The 16,911-nt window shown below is 26.6% G+C and overlaps 6 protein-coding genes across 6 annotated transcripts; 4 read left to right on the top strand and 2 right to left on the bottom strand.

The window, feature by feature from the left end:
* Window positions 1-14: 14 nt before the first annotated feature.
* On the bottom strand, window positions 15-4,097 carry OCT59_003910 (uncharacterized protein; the record flags this gene model as incomplete). The annotated part of the gene is made up of 17 exons (XM_066147935.1): window positions 15-53; window positions 120-201; window positions 267-379; window positions 480-772; window positions 855-1,098; window positions 1,177-1,461; window positions 1,533-1,649; window positions 1,724-1,872; window positions 1,960-2,146; window positions 2,235-2,327; window positions 2,413-2,770; window positions 2,860-2,948; window positions 3,016-3,222; window positions 3,298-3,453; window positions 3,535-3,620; window positions 3,710-3,805; window positions 3,905-4,097. The coding sequence occupies 17 exons, from the start codon at window positions 4,095-4,097 to the stop codon at window positions 15-17; spliced, it is 2,787 nt and encodes a 928-aa protein (XP_065996584.1).
* Window positions 4,098-4,357: 260 nt separating this feature from the next.
* OCT59_003909 (uncharacterized protein) lies at window positions 4,358-5,833 on the top strand. Its single transcript, XM_025314498.2, has one exon. It carries the CDS (start codon window positions 4,721-4,723, stop codon window positions 5,465-5,467), a length of 747 nt encoding a protein of 248 aa, XP_025184869.1. The 5' UTR covers window positions 4,358-4,720; the 3' UTR covers window positions 5,468-5,833.
* OCT59_003908 (uncharacterized protein) lies at window positions 5,660-9,103 on the bottom strand (the record flags this gene model as incomplete). The annotated part of the gene is made up of 8 exons (XM_066147934.1): window positions 5,660-6,369; window positions 6,446-7,091; window positions 7,166-7,411; window positions 7,548-7,699; window positions 7,779-8,004; window positions 8,085-8,428; window positions 8,499-8,688; window positions 8,789-9,103. 8 exons carry the CDS (start codon window positions 9,101-9,103, stop codon window positions 5,912-5,914), a joined length of 2,577 nt encoding a protein of 858 aa, XP_065996583.1. The 3' UTR covers window positions 5,660-5,911.
* Window positions 9,104-10,153: 1,050 nt separating this feature from the next.
* OCT59_003907 (uncharacterized protein) lies at window positions 10,154-11,186 on the top strand. The gene is made up of 5 exons (XM_025314500.2): window positions 10,154-10,309; window positions 10,398-10,418; window positions 10,503-10,758; window positions 10,839-10,915; window positions 10,995-11,186. The coding sequence occupies exons 1-5, from the start codon at window positions 10,173-10,175 to the stop codon at window positions 11,146-11,148; spliced, it is 645 nt and encodes a 214-aa protein (XP_025184871.1). The 5' UTR covers window positions 10,154-10,172; the 3' UTR covers window positions 11,149-11,186.
* A 180-nt stretch (window positions 11,187-11,366) lies between these two features.
* OCT59_003906 (uncharacterized protein) lies at window positions 11,367-12,339 on the top strand (the record flags this gene model as incomplete). The annotated part of the gene is made up of 3 exons (XM_025333925.2): window positions 11,367-11,433; window positions 11,506-11,837; window positions 11,905-12,339. 3 exons carry the CDS (start codon window positions 11,367-11,369, stop codon window positions 12,337-12,339), a joined length of 834 nt encoding a protein of 277 aa, XP_025184872.1.
* Window positions 12,340-14,613: 2,274 nt separating this feature from the next.
* On the top strand, window positions 14,614-16,187 carry OCT59_003905 (uncharacterized protein; the record flags this gene model as incomplete). The annotated part of the gene is made up of 1 exon (XM_066147933.1): window positions 14,614-16,187. One exon carries the CDS (start codon window positions 14,614-14,616, stop codon window positions 16,042-16,044), a length of 1,431 nt encoding a protein of 476 aa, XP_065996582.1. The 3' UTR covers window positions 16,045-16,187.
* Between the last annotated feature and the right edge of the window lie 724 nt (window positions 16,188-16,911).

Here is a 16,911-nt window from a genome sequence, read left to right as displayed (position 1 = left end):
TACTACTATATATTTTAAAATGAAACTTTTCCACTAACAATCATTTCAATATCCTAATAAAAGATAAAAATATAAATAAATATATATAATTATATTAAATATAAATAATCTTTACTTACAGCATAAACTAATGGTAAAGGATCTTCAATACATCTTTTAAATGCGCTTGACGCTAGTTCTTGTAACATTGTATTCATTATTCTAAAGTAATTAATAATCAAATTAATAATAATTTTTATAAAACAATAAATTTTATAAATAATTACCCTTCATCTTCAATAAATCTCCATAATTTAACTCTCATATATTCTGAATCAACTTGAAGTTGTTGAAATGATTTATTTGTCAATGTATTTAACCTAATCATTTCAATCCATGTCTTTTTTTTAAAAAATAAATAAATAAATAAATTAATAAAACGGATATTCTAACAATTTTCTAATAATCTTCTAATAATCTTTACATTAAAAATTATTCACCTTCAACAAAATTTTTATAATTCCCATCATAATACCAACAATACTCATTTCAACAATACCATATATTTCTACTCTATCGCTAAATAATTTATCAATATGTGAAGTTAATTGTACTGAACTAGTAAAAGGATTTGGAGAAGTTCTAGACCTAGTAGAACTTATTGAAGAATATGATGAATTTGAATGTGCATATGGTGATTTAATTAATGCTGTTCCTGGTGACAAAAGAGATTTATCCCCGCCACTAACATTAGAACTTGTATCAGGCTTTAAAATTGGATTTAACCTTTTTTCTAAAAATAAAGATAAAATAAGTGAAAAAATACAAATGTACTAAATTTAAATTCCATTTTGAATAATGATATTATATCGTACCAACAATATTTTCAACCTCTTTACTTTTTTCTTCGTCTACTGGGCCGCCATATAACATTACAACCTCTCTTTCAATATATACCAAATCGGTTATAATCTCGCTCCAAATTGGTGTGACCTTCTCAGGGAGTGGCGACTTTCCTAAATTTTCGTCCAAATTTTGTATATAATTCGGAATATAAATGTTTCTTATTTTTGATGAAACTTGATTTCCTTTAATTTCAACATATCTTTCCAATATTCTCTGAATGTATATCCAAAAAAAAAAAAATGAATTAAAATAAAAAAGATTCCATCAATTTCAAGGTATAACTATACTTACCTGGGCAACATCTTTACAAATTCCAACAACCTCTCTGACATCATGAGCCAATTCCTTTGCAATAGTAAATCTTTCACCAAGTCCATTATAAATTTCAGCTCCAATTCTATTTCTATAATCATTATGTTGATTATACAGTATATTAGAAAATGTCATATAAACCTGTATTGCGATAATCTCTCCGAAATCCAATAAAACACGGGACATCATCAATGCAATGATCGATGGTGGTGATTGTATAGGATTTTGTGTTATAGGAGTTGGATGAACTGGTGCTATATATTTCTATTAAAATATCATTGATTAATAAAACTTTTAACTTTTTTCATAATAAAAAATATTACTAATAAGCTTACATTTGATGATTGTACTATTGAACGCCAAAATTCTTTAAATTGTGTTTGAAATTCTTTCAAAAGGCGATCAACTCCACCTTTCTTTTGTATCATTGGAGTTTCAGTTTTTATACATTCCTATTAAATAAAAGTAAAATAAAAAATTATTATTATTCATATATATATTATTTGAAAAATGGGTGATTACGAACCTCTAACAATCTAAAGCAATCCCCTGTCAAATAATCAGAAAATGTGGCTTCCATCTCTAATATATAAGATTGTAATTCATGAACTTGAGAATTTGATGATGTCGATGATTCCTTTTTAAGTTCATTTTCAGCATACTTGGTAAATTTTTCTGAGTGAAGTATGACAAATATAAGCTATTATAATTTTATAATATACTCAATTTCGGTTTATTTAAATAACTTCATATTGAACTTACCCATCAATTTCTTTTCAGCAGTTCCAAATAAACTTTTAGCCAATTTAATTTCCCAAGCAGTAATTACTTCATTTACACGATCTTCAAATCTTGCAATTGTACAAAGACTATTGCAAGATAAAGTAGCATAATAAAGATCGTTCAATAATTGTAAATGTGTTGATGGATTGAGATTTGTAATTTGTTCCTAAATATATAAAATATGCAAAAAAATTTAATAGAAAAAAAAAACAATAATAAAGTGAATCTATAAAATAAAATATTATATTATATACAGGAAACTCCAATAAACTATCCACAATAATAAAATATTCCTTTGCCATGTCGTCAGTAAAATTTAAGAAATCTTGACGTGCAATATCCCTATCCTAAATTAGGAAATAAATAAATAAATAAATAAGTACAAAATAATTTTTTTTCGATTAATCAAAAATAATAAATCATTTTACATACATCACCATCCATATTTGCGGAAACAATTCTCAAAATATCATTACCAGCACTTCTAGGAGATTTTCCAGGAGATTTTCCAGGAGATTTTCCTGGAGATTTAGCTTCACGAATTTCTCTTGGTGGCATCAAGAAAAACCCATTAAAAGATTCAACAAACTTATTTAATTCTTTCAAGAATTTCTGATTTAAATATGTTAATTTACTTTTTGCTCTTTTTTTCGGAGAAATTGGTGATGATGGTTCCTTTTTAAGTTCTGAATCGGCATTTTTAGGTTGACTATCTTGAGATGAATCCAATGATAATGATGACATCTCTTCCATCGTTTTTCTTAATAAGTTCGTGAGAAAATTTTTTTGACTAAAAAAATATTTATGGAAATAGTTAGTAAATACGTAAAATAGATTAATTCAATAAAACATGATATAATAATTTGAAATAAATTTTACAGTTCCAAATATTCTTTGGCAAGCTGCTGTGGAGGTTCTTTCAAAATGATTAATAATGCCATACAATCCGTTATCTCTGATCCAGTTGCCTATAAAATATAGAGTTAGATATAAAATTAAGGAAAAAAAAAATAAAAATAAAGATGCTTTACGTACATTCATATTTGTCATATTCTCTCGAATTCTCTTTGTAACTTTATCCATAATTTCTTTACATTCTATTTCAATAGAACTAAAAACTGATAAACTTCTATAATGCTCCAAAAGTTTTGAAGTTTTTGCATAATATCTAACAGCTTGGGCATAAGATTTTTGATCCAGACAATTTTTTAATCTTGTTGGTAATTCAAATATGAATTGAATCTTTGAAAAAATAATGAAATTTAATAAAATTAAAAAAAAACATAGGAAATAAAATTATTCATCATTTAAAAATACCTTTTTTAGTAAATCATGAACTCCAGTTAATTGAAGAATTTTATCACGTTTTAGACCTAAAGCAGAATTTACTGAAGATGTAACATTTGATATATTATTAATACTTTGAGAGAGCTGATCCATTTCTGATTCCATATTTTCTACATTACTTTTCATCTAAATTAAGTAAAAAAATTTTTTTTTTTACCCTTAAAATTTTTTATGATATAAACTGAAAAAAAATATTTTATTCGTTACCTTTCTTATGGTATCAGTAGCACTTATAAATTTACTATAATTTTCATAAACTAAAGTTTTCATATCTCCATCGAGTTGCCGAATCTCTAATAAAATGTTTTAACTATCAATATAAAATACAACATTATAATTTATTAAATAAATTCTTAAAAATATCATAATATTAAATTCTCACCTGTACTTAAATCATTATCTCTCTGCATCAATTCGCTAAGATGTTTCTCAGCGAGCATATTATTAACATATTTATTTACATCAAAGGCAGAAAAATCTTTTTTAAAAAAAAAGAAAGAAAAGCATTAATGTTGATTAAAATTAATTGGTCAAAAAATTAAAAAATGATCTTAAGAAGATACTTTAAAATACAAACCAATGTCTAGAGGATCTGCTTTTTTTCCGTCGGGCAATCCATAAAAATCTTTCAATAATTGTTTTGCTCGACCTTTACGCGGCAATGTAAGTGTTATGTGAGGCGTCACATGTACAGAAGTTGACGCAAATGAAGTTGACTGTTCTTGTGAATTTGATGTTGGTGATTTTGGTGATGTTGGTGAAGTCGACATTTTTTTCTATTATTAAAATATTATTAAAAATTATAAATAGGTAATGAAATAAAAAAAAAATTTTATCATTATAAAAGGTCAAAGCCCAGTGGCTGTGATCGATAAATTTATAGTGCATCTTACCAAATAAAGGTAGATTAAGTTCGCACAATAACTTTCGTGAAATATAAAAAAAGATTTACGAACGAAAATTTTAATTAACTTTAAATAGAAATATTCCAATTGAGTGTTATGTTTGAAATAGGACAAATATATTATGTGACAAGAGATTTTTTATCTTTTGATTAATTATTTTTTTTTTTAAATTAATATAAAATATAAAAAATATTACATTATCTAGACCGGTGAAATGAAATATAAAAGAATTGCTTGTATATTCGAATTATTTAATGAATGGGCTGAAAAAACTAACATTTCTCCTGATATATAGTATGACGATATTGATTGATTAAAGTTACTTTCTAAGCCACCCAAACTTATTCTATATAATTAAACTCGTAGTTCATAGTACAGCTTTTGATCGCGTAAACTTCCATCCATAAAATCTCGTTAAAGGAATTTTGAATCTTTGATTATAATAATCGTAAACATATTCATCTTATTTTATTTACCTAAAGTCAAGGATGGTCACATCTCAATCAAGTACCCCAACCTCAAAACAAGATCCCACACTTTTTATCGTGGTCCATAATATACACCACATGCGTCTTGAATTTCCTCCCCCACCAAATAATATCATACCAACCACTATATGGGATAGAGTAGTTGCAAAATTGAGAATGTTAGGATTGAAATTTATTTACAAATCCACGGGAAACATCGACGATAGTAGATTATATGAATTTGAACGTGAAGAAAATCATCCCGTAGTTGTACATCATGAATACAACATACACACCGACGAATTTAAACATGCGAAGGATGGTGTACAAGCGAAATACGCTCAAGAGACGGATCCAATCCTTGGGAAAGTCGTTACTTTCCCTGGGGATGTGAATTTTGTGCAGGAAGAGATAATCTCGTCTATACAGCATAAAGCACGCGAAATCGTTGATCAATATCGTCAAAACGAAATTATTGTTAATAATCCTAAAACATTCTCACCTGAATCTGTACTGAATACTATTGTGGCTGTTCTTTTATTGTGGTGGATCTTTATATCAATTACCATGGTTAGATCATATTTCTTATATTATCATCAAAGAATGAGCTTCCTAACACAAACCGATTCACCGCAAAATCTAATCAATTCAGGTATCAGATATCGTCTTCGTGATCAGTTTAGTAGAGCCACAATAACAAGCGAAAACCATGATGAAGATGGCGAAAAATTGGGAGATGAAATTCCTATTATAAATAACGAATGTTGAGTAACTATATCATTTAAAATTATTATAATGATATTTGCTATAAAAAAATTTGTCTTTTTTTTCTTGAATTATTATTGTTTATCAGTTTAATACGGATGAACAAATTATAATTTTTGTTGTATATTAGTCTAAATAACAAAAGAAAAAATTTCATATCTAAAAATTTTTAAAATTTTTAAAATCATTTGATGTAAGCAATATTACTTTACGTATCACTTCATGGAAGGATTATTATTAGATATTGTTTGGTAATGATTAAAACGCAAAGTAGACTTTAAGTAAATACAATTTATGATGTTAATATGTACTAAAATTACATTAACTTGTTCTAATAAAAAGCATTGCAAAATAAATTTTAAATTTTTGTACAATAAAACCTAAGTAAGAAAATAAATTAAAGTAATTCAATAGTTCAGTAGTTCAATAATTCAACGGTTCAATGGTTCATGTACTTCTTTTAACTATAAATTTAGGACTTAACCAAACTTCATAATCATTTTCATTATTAATATCACCAAATAATTTTAACGCTTTAATTTTGAGGAAATATTCCCCGTCAGGTGCAATTACACCTGGATCATTTTTATCATTAGGATTATAAATTAAACCATCCCAATCAACTGTGAGATCTGTAACTCTTGGAGCAGGAAAGCCATAATAAATTTTAACTACACCTAAAAATTTATAATTATAATCCAGAATTTCAATAAAGATTCCGTGAGTTGGAGTTGCCAATCTTAAATTTATAGACGGTATATCAAGCTTATTTCCTGTTTTATTTTTAAAAGTAAACGTTATAATCTCGCCAATGTTGCTATTGTCTGTAGTAGTATCTTCAACTAGTTTAGGGAATTTTGGTGTTTGAAATAATGGAAGTCTTCTTGCATCATCAGCCAATCCGGCTAATTGATATGATTAAAGAATTAATATTAAATAATTTAAATAACATACAAATTGAATAATTGAAAAAATAATTACCATAAGGAACACTCATCACGGGCATTTTATTATCTAATGGAGTTACTTTCAACCATCCACTATAAAACCAATGTTTATCCCTAGATAAATTTTTTGGTGCGGTGAAATTTACAGAAACTTTAACATTAGCTCCAGGTGCTACTGTAATTAAATCCTTTTCAAATTTAACATCGGCATAATTATTTGTGAGATATTCCAACTGAAAATAACTTCTAGAGAGGGTCGTGTTATATCCATTAACATTTGGAGCTGGTAAATGTGATAATTTATATTCCATCTCTTTTCTTCCAACATTATAAATATATAATGTATGATTTCCGTTAAAATGAATCGTATCATTCAAATTAATTTTTGGTGGATAGACAAAGCTAGTGGCTCTTAATGTGTCATAAATGTTGACTAATCCTGCACCTTGATGAAGTACTGGAGACAATAATTTATTTCGATCTTTATGAGGAATGGCGTAGTTCATAAGCGCAGCCCTTATTTGTTCAAAAGAATTTTGTTTTCCAAATGTTTCCAAATATAATGCTGCTATACCAGACATATACGGTGCAGACATGCTAGTTCCAGACAAAACCTGATAAGGTGATATGTTAATTGGATAAACTGAAAGAATAAATCCTCCAGGTGCACAAATATCAGGCTATTATATAAATACAAATATAATTATGAGTTAATTCTTTTTTAGAAAAATAACATGGTTTTTTTTATACTTACTTTGATATCAAATTCATCAGATAAACCCCAACCTGAGAATATAGAAGGGGTTACAGCAAAAGGATGCTCTATCATGTATCCATACTTATCAGAAAAATCTAATTCTAAATTTGGATGTTCATCGAGATATTTGATCAAAGTATCACCTTGTTTTGAAGTTAATATAGCTCCCAATTTTTCATATTCTGGAACCGCTGGAGAAAGTGTAAGTCCTTCATCATCTTTTGCGTTAATTACTATTATTCCCTGTAAGTTTATATTATTAACCTGTAAAATATTTTTTTTTTTTTGGAAAGCAAGAAAGGAAAAGACATGAGATCACTCTAATTTATAAAAAAAGTTTTTTGTTAATAAATAAATTGGACTTAATCTTTCGACTTACTTTATTTTCTGATGAACATTCTATAACTTTTGAATCTCTATTATCAATGATAAGTATTGTATTATTAAATTCTTTGTAATCATTTATACATTTGAAAATTTTAACTTTAACTTTTGTGTAAGGAAATGCCGCTGCATTCATTTTCATATAATCTACTCGAAATACAAACTTTGTTGGTTATTACTTTTTAAATTATCGAGATAATAAATAACAAGGGAAACTTATACTTACAAAGAACAAAATCTGGATTCTTTGTATCAAAAGCTTTAAAATTTAAAAACTTATTTGCTTCAAATGAACCAACACCAATAGCATTGTTCGCAACTCCAGGTTCAAGACTTGTTGATACACCATCTAATCCATCATTCCCTAATGCTATCATAAATATTATCCCCTTGTGTTTAGCCACATCATTAATCATAAGTGATGATGGCGTTCTAGCATTTCCAGGGCCACCCTACAAATTTTTTTTTTTTTTAATTGATTATTAATAACTTTGAATTGATATTTAAAAATTAAAGTTTAATTTAAACTTACAGCAGATATATTTATAATTAACATGCCATCATCAATAGCTCTCTCAATCGATCTCATCAATAAAATTTCATCATGGCCATAACTGTTATTTGCCTCATTATAAGCATCAGCAGAATCATTATTTTCACAAGCAAGAATTTTGTATGCTCCAAAAATAACGTTTGGTGCTACACCTCTAAATCCGGTCTTGATATCATAACCTCCAATTATTCCTGCTACATGAGTCCCATGTCCATTGCAATCATCAAATGGATCATTATTTTCATTAAGAAAGTTATACCCGTATGCTATTCTACACCCTGGTCCAAGACATCCTCCTAAAGCAGGATGTCTATAGTCGATACCTGATAAAAAAAAGGAGACGAATTAGTTTAAACAAGACATAATATTTTAATTCACTTATTTTATATATACCTGAATCAATAATTCCAACTTTAACACCTTTCCCGGTAAGTCCTAACTTTTCGTAAGCATTTTTCACACCGGTAATTTCGTGAATAGTATTAATATCATTATTAGGTGCGATTTGAATCATTTTAGAATTGTCACGTTTAATTGATTTAATCTTAAACTGTTCATCCGGTTTAAACCGTTTATAATATCTCTATTTTCATAAAAGAAATCAATTATTAATAAATCGGTAACTGCGGATACTTATGCGCCACTGTGGCACTGTCGTACTAATAATCAATTTTGACATCTACCACAGGCTCAACGCTTTCAACATGTTCAATTTCAGCAATTCTCTTCACGTGTCTCTCATCAGTTTCAATGGCAATTCCGTTAGCATATCGTTTAAATGTATGTCCAATTTTAACTTCGATTCCTCGTTTTTTTAATTCTTTATGAAAAGTGGAGTGTTGAGCTTCAACATGTTCAGGGGATGAAGTAAAAGGAGAGGAAGAAAATTTGACAAAAAATTTATTTGCAAATGTATGAGATAATTGTTTGTTTATATAGGCATTAGTCCAATTAAAGGATATCAAAAAAAACATAAATTGAGATATGTTGATCTTCATATTCGACAATATTAATTAGTGAAAATTGGATTTTGATTCATATATATATGGTTTTTTTTATTTATTAATCTATTTCCATTATTTGAATCATTTACATTATTTATCCCGACTTTTCGATTAACTCCGAAAATGATAATTTGCTAAATTGGGAAACTATTTTTAGTACAATCAGGGTCGAACGCCCAATAGAAATTGAAAATAATCGAACATTTAACTAAATTTAATTCCACCGGAAGATCGGAAGGATTAAGTGAAATATATTTAGATTGAATGTGTGACAGATTAACTAATATGGAAGTGGTATATGTCGCTCACGTCATACAGAGTTTTTTTTAGAATCATTTATCATATTTGTTATTTATTATAATGTCACTTGCTGGCGCATTCATTCTAGGAGTACAATCTTTTTGGAGATTCTCGATAGAATTAACATCTTGATTTCATAAATTTTTGTTGACTACATAAAGTCAACTATGTATAATTATATTTCGATATTGAATTGGACAAAAAAAGCGGAATAATTGTTATAGCCCAAAAAGGTATCAGGCTGAGCAAAGTAAATTTTAGAAAACATCGATATGGAGGGCTTATTCACGAATATTATCAGTTTCTCGATTAGTTCTAGCACTTGATCGTATGTTATCCTACTAGCTAAAAAATATTTTCATTGGATTAGCCCGAAGTTATGTGCAGGAATTCTATTTTTTTGTCACCATTTGCTTTCGTCGGAAAAGCCTGGATCGACAATCCAAACTGCTGAATATCTATCATTCATACAGCCTACATGAATCAATTTTAATAAATTCCATAATTAAAGTTTAAGAATATATAAGTTATAATTGACTTTGGTCAAATTATCCAAGTTTGATGAACTTTTTTTTAAATTGTAAAGCTTAATGAGAGCTATAAAATAAAAAAAGTAGATATAGAGGTATAAATCATGTGATCAAGTCACGGTATTTTAGTTTTACCGTTTAAATCCAACAAGTCCCATGGTCCCACCAAACTTAATATAAATACAGTATACTGAATCTAAAACTTCCTTTTTCCGTCAATTTAGTTAATCGGCATGGCAGAGATACTTTTGAAAATTTCAATGGTAATTGGACCAGTAATAGGATATTTTGACCAAATAACAAAATTTCGTAAAACAAAATCAAGTGCAGGATTTTCTTTAGATACAAGTGGAATATTATTAGTTAGTAGGTAAGATAATAATATGACGAACGTAAAGGTAAATTTCTGTTTGGAAAGAATAATTAATTTATTTAATATATTATATATTTTTTGAAAGCATTATTCGAATTTTCTTTTGGTAGGACTTTAATTTATTATTTTATATTTATTTTATTTTTATTGAAAAAAATTCGTTTCTTACTCAACATTTTTGCTATCTTAGGTTGGGAAAAAGATTTGATAATGTATTATTCCATCAAAGTATATTAATGATAATAACTCAAATAATAGTTTTATACGAATGTATAAAATACCGTTTACCTTATTCTTCTTTGTATAATCCGAAGAAAAGACAATTTTGGAATTGGGATCACTTAGGACCGTATTTAACTTTTCTTGGAATGTTAACCGGTGGTTTGTTAATATCTTATTTAATATTTGGTAATCAATACTGGTTTATTGAGTTATTAGGTTTTGCGGTAAATTGATTTTTTTTTTTAAAAAAATAAATTTTTTTGGGAGGTTTGAATTAGAAAAAATTAACTTCTTTTTTTAATAGTCACTTGGCATTGAAAGTACTGTTCCTATGCCACAAGCAATACAAAATTTTCAAAATAAATCTGTATCAGGATTCAGGTAATATTTTTGAGAAAACTGGTTTATTTTATTAATTAATTTAACTAATCTAACAATTTCTTCTTTTTTTTTTAACAAGTCCAATGATATTATTAACATGGTTTTTTGGAGATGCATTTAAAGCTTTTTATTATATATACACAGGAGTACCATCTCAATTTATTCTTTGTGGTTTTATACAATTGTTAGTTGATTCTATTATTGTGATTCAATTTGTTTCTTTTGAAAAATAATAAAATAAAATTTAATACGACTGATTTACATATAATGTATATAGTTTAGGCTTATTTTGTAATAATGTTTTGAGGCGTATGGTGATCTGCTTGTTTCATCATCAAATTGAAGCGGCTGTTTCAAAAACGTTTAAAAAACTAATAAATATTATATAAAAGCCCCCAATTCACTAAAAGAAAATACTCCTTTTTTTTTCTTTTTTTCCTATATTTTCAAAATGTTATTAATTAATTTAGAAAGACTTTTCTTCATTTCATTATTTACTTTTTATCATAATGTTCTTGGTAAGGACTAAATAAAATAAATAATTTAATTTTTTGATATTAATTTAACGAATCTTTTTTTTTCTGTGAAAGCACAATTACAATTACCACTTTGTATTGGACATAGAGGGTATCCTGATATGTTTCCAGAAAATACCTTGAAATCACTTCAAAAAGCGTTAATTTATGGTGCAGATGCTTTAGAATCTGATGTTCGTTTAACGAAAGATGGTCAGGTTATTATGATGCATGAAACTACGTTAGAAAGCACTACTAACGGAACCGGATTAATTGAAGATAGAAATTGGTTTGGTTATATTGAATATTTAAGAAATGATAACGAACCTATAGCGTTGTTTCAAGACGTTTTAGATCTATTAAAGCAAGAAGAAAATAAAGATGTTTTCGTAATTCTTGATATTAAGGTAAAAATCGAAAATTCATTCATTTTTATTTTCCAAAATTTTGACATCATTTACTCATTTTTTTCAGGAAGACAGTAAGATTGAAATTCTTGATGTAATGGCTGATATAATTCATTCAAATTTTCCATATAATTTCACTTCACAATTATATCTCGGTATATGGACATTGGATTTTCTCGAAAGAGCTCGTAAAGTTTTACCAGAATTTCCAGTTTCTTTTATAAGTAGTGATATTAATGAAGCGCGCGAAGATTTTTTCGATAAAGTAGAAAATTATAATATAGAATATCCATTTATATTATCAGATAAAACTGGTTTTGTTAATTTGATTAAAAGAAAAGGTAGAAATTTATTTGTTTGGACTGTTGACGATACAAATGATATAAAAAAATGCGTAGAATTTGGTGAAATTGATGGTATTTTATCTGATAATCCTGTTGAATGTATTAGAGTTAGAAGAGAAGTTAATAGAAGAAGAAAATTTATGATATCTACTTTTTAAATTATTTTATTTTTACTTTTTATTTTTGTATTAGTATAATTTATTGTAAATTTATCCGTCGATGACACTCTAATTAAAATATATATATTTACCAGTTAAAGCTTTTGGTCAAATCTACTGCTAGAATCACGTGCTATCTAATATTTTTAAGTCGAAATAGTTTTTATAGATTTTTTGTAGCTTGCTGCATTATAATCTATTACTTAGTCGCAAAATCTGCCCGCAGCCATGTCTAGCCTTCGTATTTCTCTTATTAAGCACCCGAAAATAATTATAGCACCCAGCCCGAATTATGCCGATTTTGGTCAGCATTATGGGATGTTTTTATTTATTGCAAAATCTTCTCTCGTCTTGTCAACTTCCTACTGAATTTCTTAATAAAATATTTGAATATTTTAAAGATGATAAAACTACTCTATATCTATGTTTATTAACCGGCTTTATTGTGAGACTAATTGCTGAAGTTATCGAGATTTCATATAATTTCATATAAGTGATATAATAAAATAAATGATTAATGAGTGTAAAATATGCAGATATCGTCTTTGTTCGATTTCAAAAGAAATTTATTCGGGAGTGAAAATGAAATAAAAATCGGTTTGCGATACCCGTTATATAGATATAAATAAGTTTGACCGGAGTTAAGCATTAACAGTTAATTTGTCAGCATTAAAGGGGAAAGTAAACAAAAACAATCATATTTACAGATTCATAAATTAAATTTAAAATTTTTTAATTTTTCATAAGAATTTATTTCTAATTCATGGAAATTTTTTTGATGAATACTTTGCCGAACCTCGAAAAATTCTTTATCTTTAGAATATCCATAAACTAGCCGAACATTAATACTTTAGTGCTTCCATCGAAGATCGATAGTTAATGAATGTAATATTTTTTGTTTCAGGCAAATAAGTAAAAATAATTTTTTTGAATGATAATAATCCAAAGATTTTAATAATGAAATTTGATTCATACCATTTTTTAATATATTTCTTGTGATAATAAGTATTCATTACTATTTCGAAAGAATTAAACTATATAATAGTCTAATAGCAGTACGTAGTGCCGCATTAGACTATTATATCCAATAATAATATTATCATAATAAACTCCCGTTGCTATCCAATAATTTTATTATTATGCTAATACATAGTAATATGAGATAACCGACCTAAATAACAATTATGTAAAATCTGCATGAATAATAATTAATAGTGATATATGATACTTCCTGAATTACCAGGGTCTAAATCAATTTTGTCTGATATAAAAAATTGAATTATACCCGTGGGTATTTTATGAGTATTTTATCATGAGCATCCTTATCCTGGGCCACGGTCCAGATGCTTATCCTGGACCAGCAAATCTAATTGGATGAGATTGTTTTGTGTAACATTTGTCTTGGAAAAAAAAACAATTCGCGTTTGTTTTTAAAAAAAAGGTACGAAATGCCTTTTTTTAAAGCATTTAATACTACCATTTTAAAGTAATATGTTATTTAAAATTTGTACTTTGGTATGCATTTTATTAAACTTTATTAATAAATAAGTAAAATTGCATATATAACTTTATAAAAAAGGTCTTTACATTATTTTTTACTGTAATTTTATTATTAAAATTATTTTAACGTTAATATCAAAACAAAAGTACAAAGTAATAGTATTATATTAGCTTTAAAAGTTTTGTTATAAATGTGTAATTTACAACCTTTTTTGAACAACTTTGCTTAACCCCAAAACTTAAAAAAAAAACACTTGATTTCCAGAATAATATCAATATATCATAAAACTCTTCAAAAAGAAAATAAAAAACATTTAGTATTATCATAAAACTACAATAAATACAATTAAAATTAAAATATACAAACTGAAATGAAATATGAAATACTAAGTACTAACATACCACAAAAAAGAATAGAGAAAGAGTGAAAGATAGGAAGAGTAAGAGATAAAATAAATTATGCCGGAGTTATGTAATAAAAGGGCTGATTAGCCAATCAAAAGTTGACTGGTCCAGAATAAGCATCTGGACCGGTGGATCAGGTTAAGGATGGCCTTTTATCATGGGAAAATATCATGTGATATATCGAGCCATTTTTAGATGGTCATCAAATACCATATCATTGTCGCTGACCACTCGCTGACCACTGACCAGCTTATATAATAAATTGTGTAACCTGAGTTTCCCACCCCTTTAAATATTTGCCTTAACATTATTTTCTCTCCAATTTCTTTCTCTTTCTCTTTTCTTTTCTTTTCTTTTTCCGAAAACAAAATGTCTCGTCAACTTCCTATTGATTGTGTTAACGAAATATTTAAATGTTTAGAAAATGATAAAAATACATTATTTTCATGTCTATTCGTTAATCGTCATTATTGTAAATTTGCAGTTAGAATTTTATGGAAGAATATTTGGGACATTCGATATGAATATAGACCATATGTAACAATATCACTTATTAGTACTTTGATTACTTGTCTTCCCAAGAAATCAAAAGAATTTTTACGTAAGAAAGGAATGTTTATTAATATTTCAAGTCAGAAACCTCCATTGTTTAATTATCCATCATTTTGCAGAATTATTTCAGTTAATACAATCAATGAAATGATTCAAAATATTCTTGTATATAAACAATTAATTATTACTTCAGGGGACTCATACTATGATAAATATTTATTATCATTATTATTACAAGAAATATTAAAGATGTTTATGGAACAAATTCCATCCCTAAAATCATTGAAATATTTTTTGAAAACAAAATCTACAAATTGTTTAGAATTTATATATTCACCTGAAGCAAAAGTCTGTTTATATTCTCTTACAGAATTAGGATTTTATTCAGATATTCATTCAGAATTTTTTTATCATTTATCTCACATATGTCAAAACATTCAATCATTAAGTATAAGTTTTAGTGATAATGGTATTTCAGATGGGTTAGCATATTTCATTTCTTCACAAAATAATCTAAAAAGCTTAAAATTAAGTTCTTGTAGTAAAAATGAATTAAGGACAATAATCCCTTCATTGGTTAAATCTTCTTTAACATTAACAAAGTTAAGAATACATAGTAGTGATGCTTGTATGGCATCATTTATATCTATGTTCATGAATTTACAAAAACTTGTTTTAATATCTGAATCTAAAGATTTTTTTGATGATTTTGATCAATTACAACATATCAATTTTCCACATTTAAGAACCTTAAAATTTCCATATTCTGTTCCTAAGGCTGGACCTTTACTGAATTTTTTGGAAATTAATGGAAAATATTTAAATAAATATTATGTTTGTGATTGTTATGAATCAATGAAATTAGCTATAGCTAAATTTTGTCCAAACCTTAAAGGTTTATATGTTATTATTAGTGAGGAAGAGGATGATTTAGAATCTCTAAAATTAATTTTAAAAAATTGTCAATTTTTGGAGAGTATTAATGCTTCATATAGTTATAAACATTTAAAGAGTAAAGAATTTTATGAGATTTTAGTAAATTATTCACCAAAAAATTTTCATAAATTAGAAATGAACTTGTTTTCACTTCAAGGATTTGAAGAATTTTTTATAAATTGGAAAAATCGTATACCACAAAGATCACTTACATTAATTATTAAAAATACATTAGATAACATTAAAAATAAGGCAAGTCCGATAATTGAAAAATATCATAAAATGGGTGTTATTAAGAAATTTAAGATTTAAATATCAATAATAATAGAAGAAAAAGATTTGAAATATGGTAAATTCATAGATTCATTATATTTTTAGGATATTATATTTTTAGGATATTTCACATTGTAATTTCAATTTTTTATAAATAAATATTATTATGATTTATAATATAGAACATTAACCTGTAAATAAATTCCTTTTTATAGAGGTAATAAATACATTTTTGCTAATAAATATTAATTGGTCTTGACAATTTTAAGTTTATATGGGTTCTGATACTAAATACTATCTACATATAAGAAAAATGAATTAGAATATTAAATAATATTAAAAAATTTTTGTTGGGATGATGATATTTAAATATAAAGTAATTTCGGAAATTTAGCATTATACCATTAAAAATATTTCTTAGTTAGAGGTAAAATGGTGACATGAAAGACTCTAAAATAATTCCCACATGTTGCATTATTAAGAAATCTAAAACCAATCAAATCGATTCGACTCTAAATCATTGTTTACAGGCCCGACTCCAAAGTAATTCCCAAATACTGCGTATGAATAGCAGGTAAAATCTTCTCGTTGATCATTTATGAAAAAATTTTGAGATTAAATCAATTCGATTGATTAAACTCCAATCTCTAAATTCTGACTTCATTTTCACTACCCCGCTACATTATCTTCTTTCTTTTAATATCTATCGTTGAATTTGAAATGACAGATTTAATATATTGAAATATTTTGTTTTATTTGTATTACTTACTCTATCTATCGTACGTAAAATGATCAGCAGAAAATATTAATAATTATCATTGGGTTGTTATGCATGTTACCATATAATTAATTTATCATTGAGTTTAATCTCTCATAATAATTATATTATGAGCTTATGAAACAATT

Source organism: Rhizophagus irregularis, chromosome 12 (assembly GCF_026210795.1).
Source record: "Rhizophagus irregularis chromosome 12, complete sequence".
Classification (NCBI taxonomy): Eukaryota; Fungi; Glomeromycota; class Glomeromycetes; order Glomerales; family Glomeraceae; genus Rhizophagus; species Rhizophagus irregularis.
Note: the sequence above shows the minus strand (reverse complement) of the source record. Positions and strands in the feature narration are given on the sequence as shown.

Bases quoted from the DNA above. Each gene is read 5' to 3' on its own strand.
- OCT59_003909 (XM_025314498.2), top strand. From the start codon at position 4,721: ATGGTCACATCTCAATCAAGTACCCCAACCTCAAAACAAGATCCCACA.
- OCT59_003907 (XM_025314500.2), top strand. From the start codon at position 10,173: ATGGCAGAGATACTTTTGAAAATTTCAATGGTAATTGGACCAGTAATA. The intron at 10,310-10,397 runs GTAAGATAATAA...ATTTTTTGAAAG, and splicing joins GGAATATTATTAGTTAGTAG to CATTATTCGAATTTTCTTTT. The intron at 10,419-10,502 runs GTAGGACTTTAA...TTGCTATCTTAG, and splicing joins ATTATTCGAATTTTCTTTTG to GTTGGGAAAAAGATTTGATA.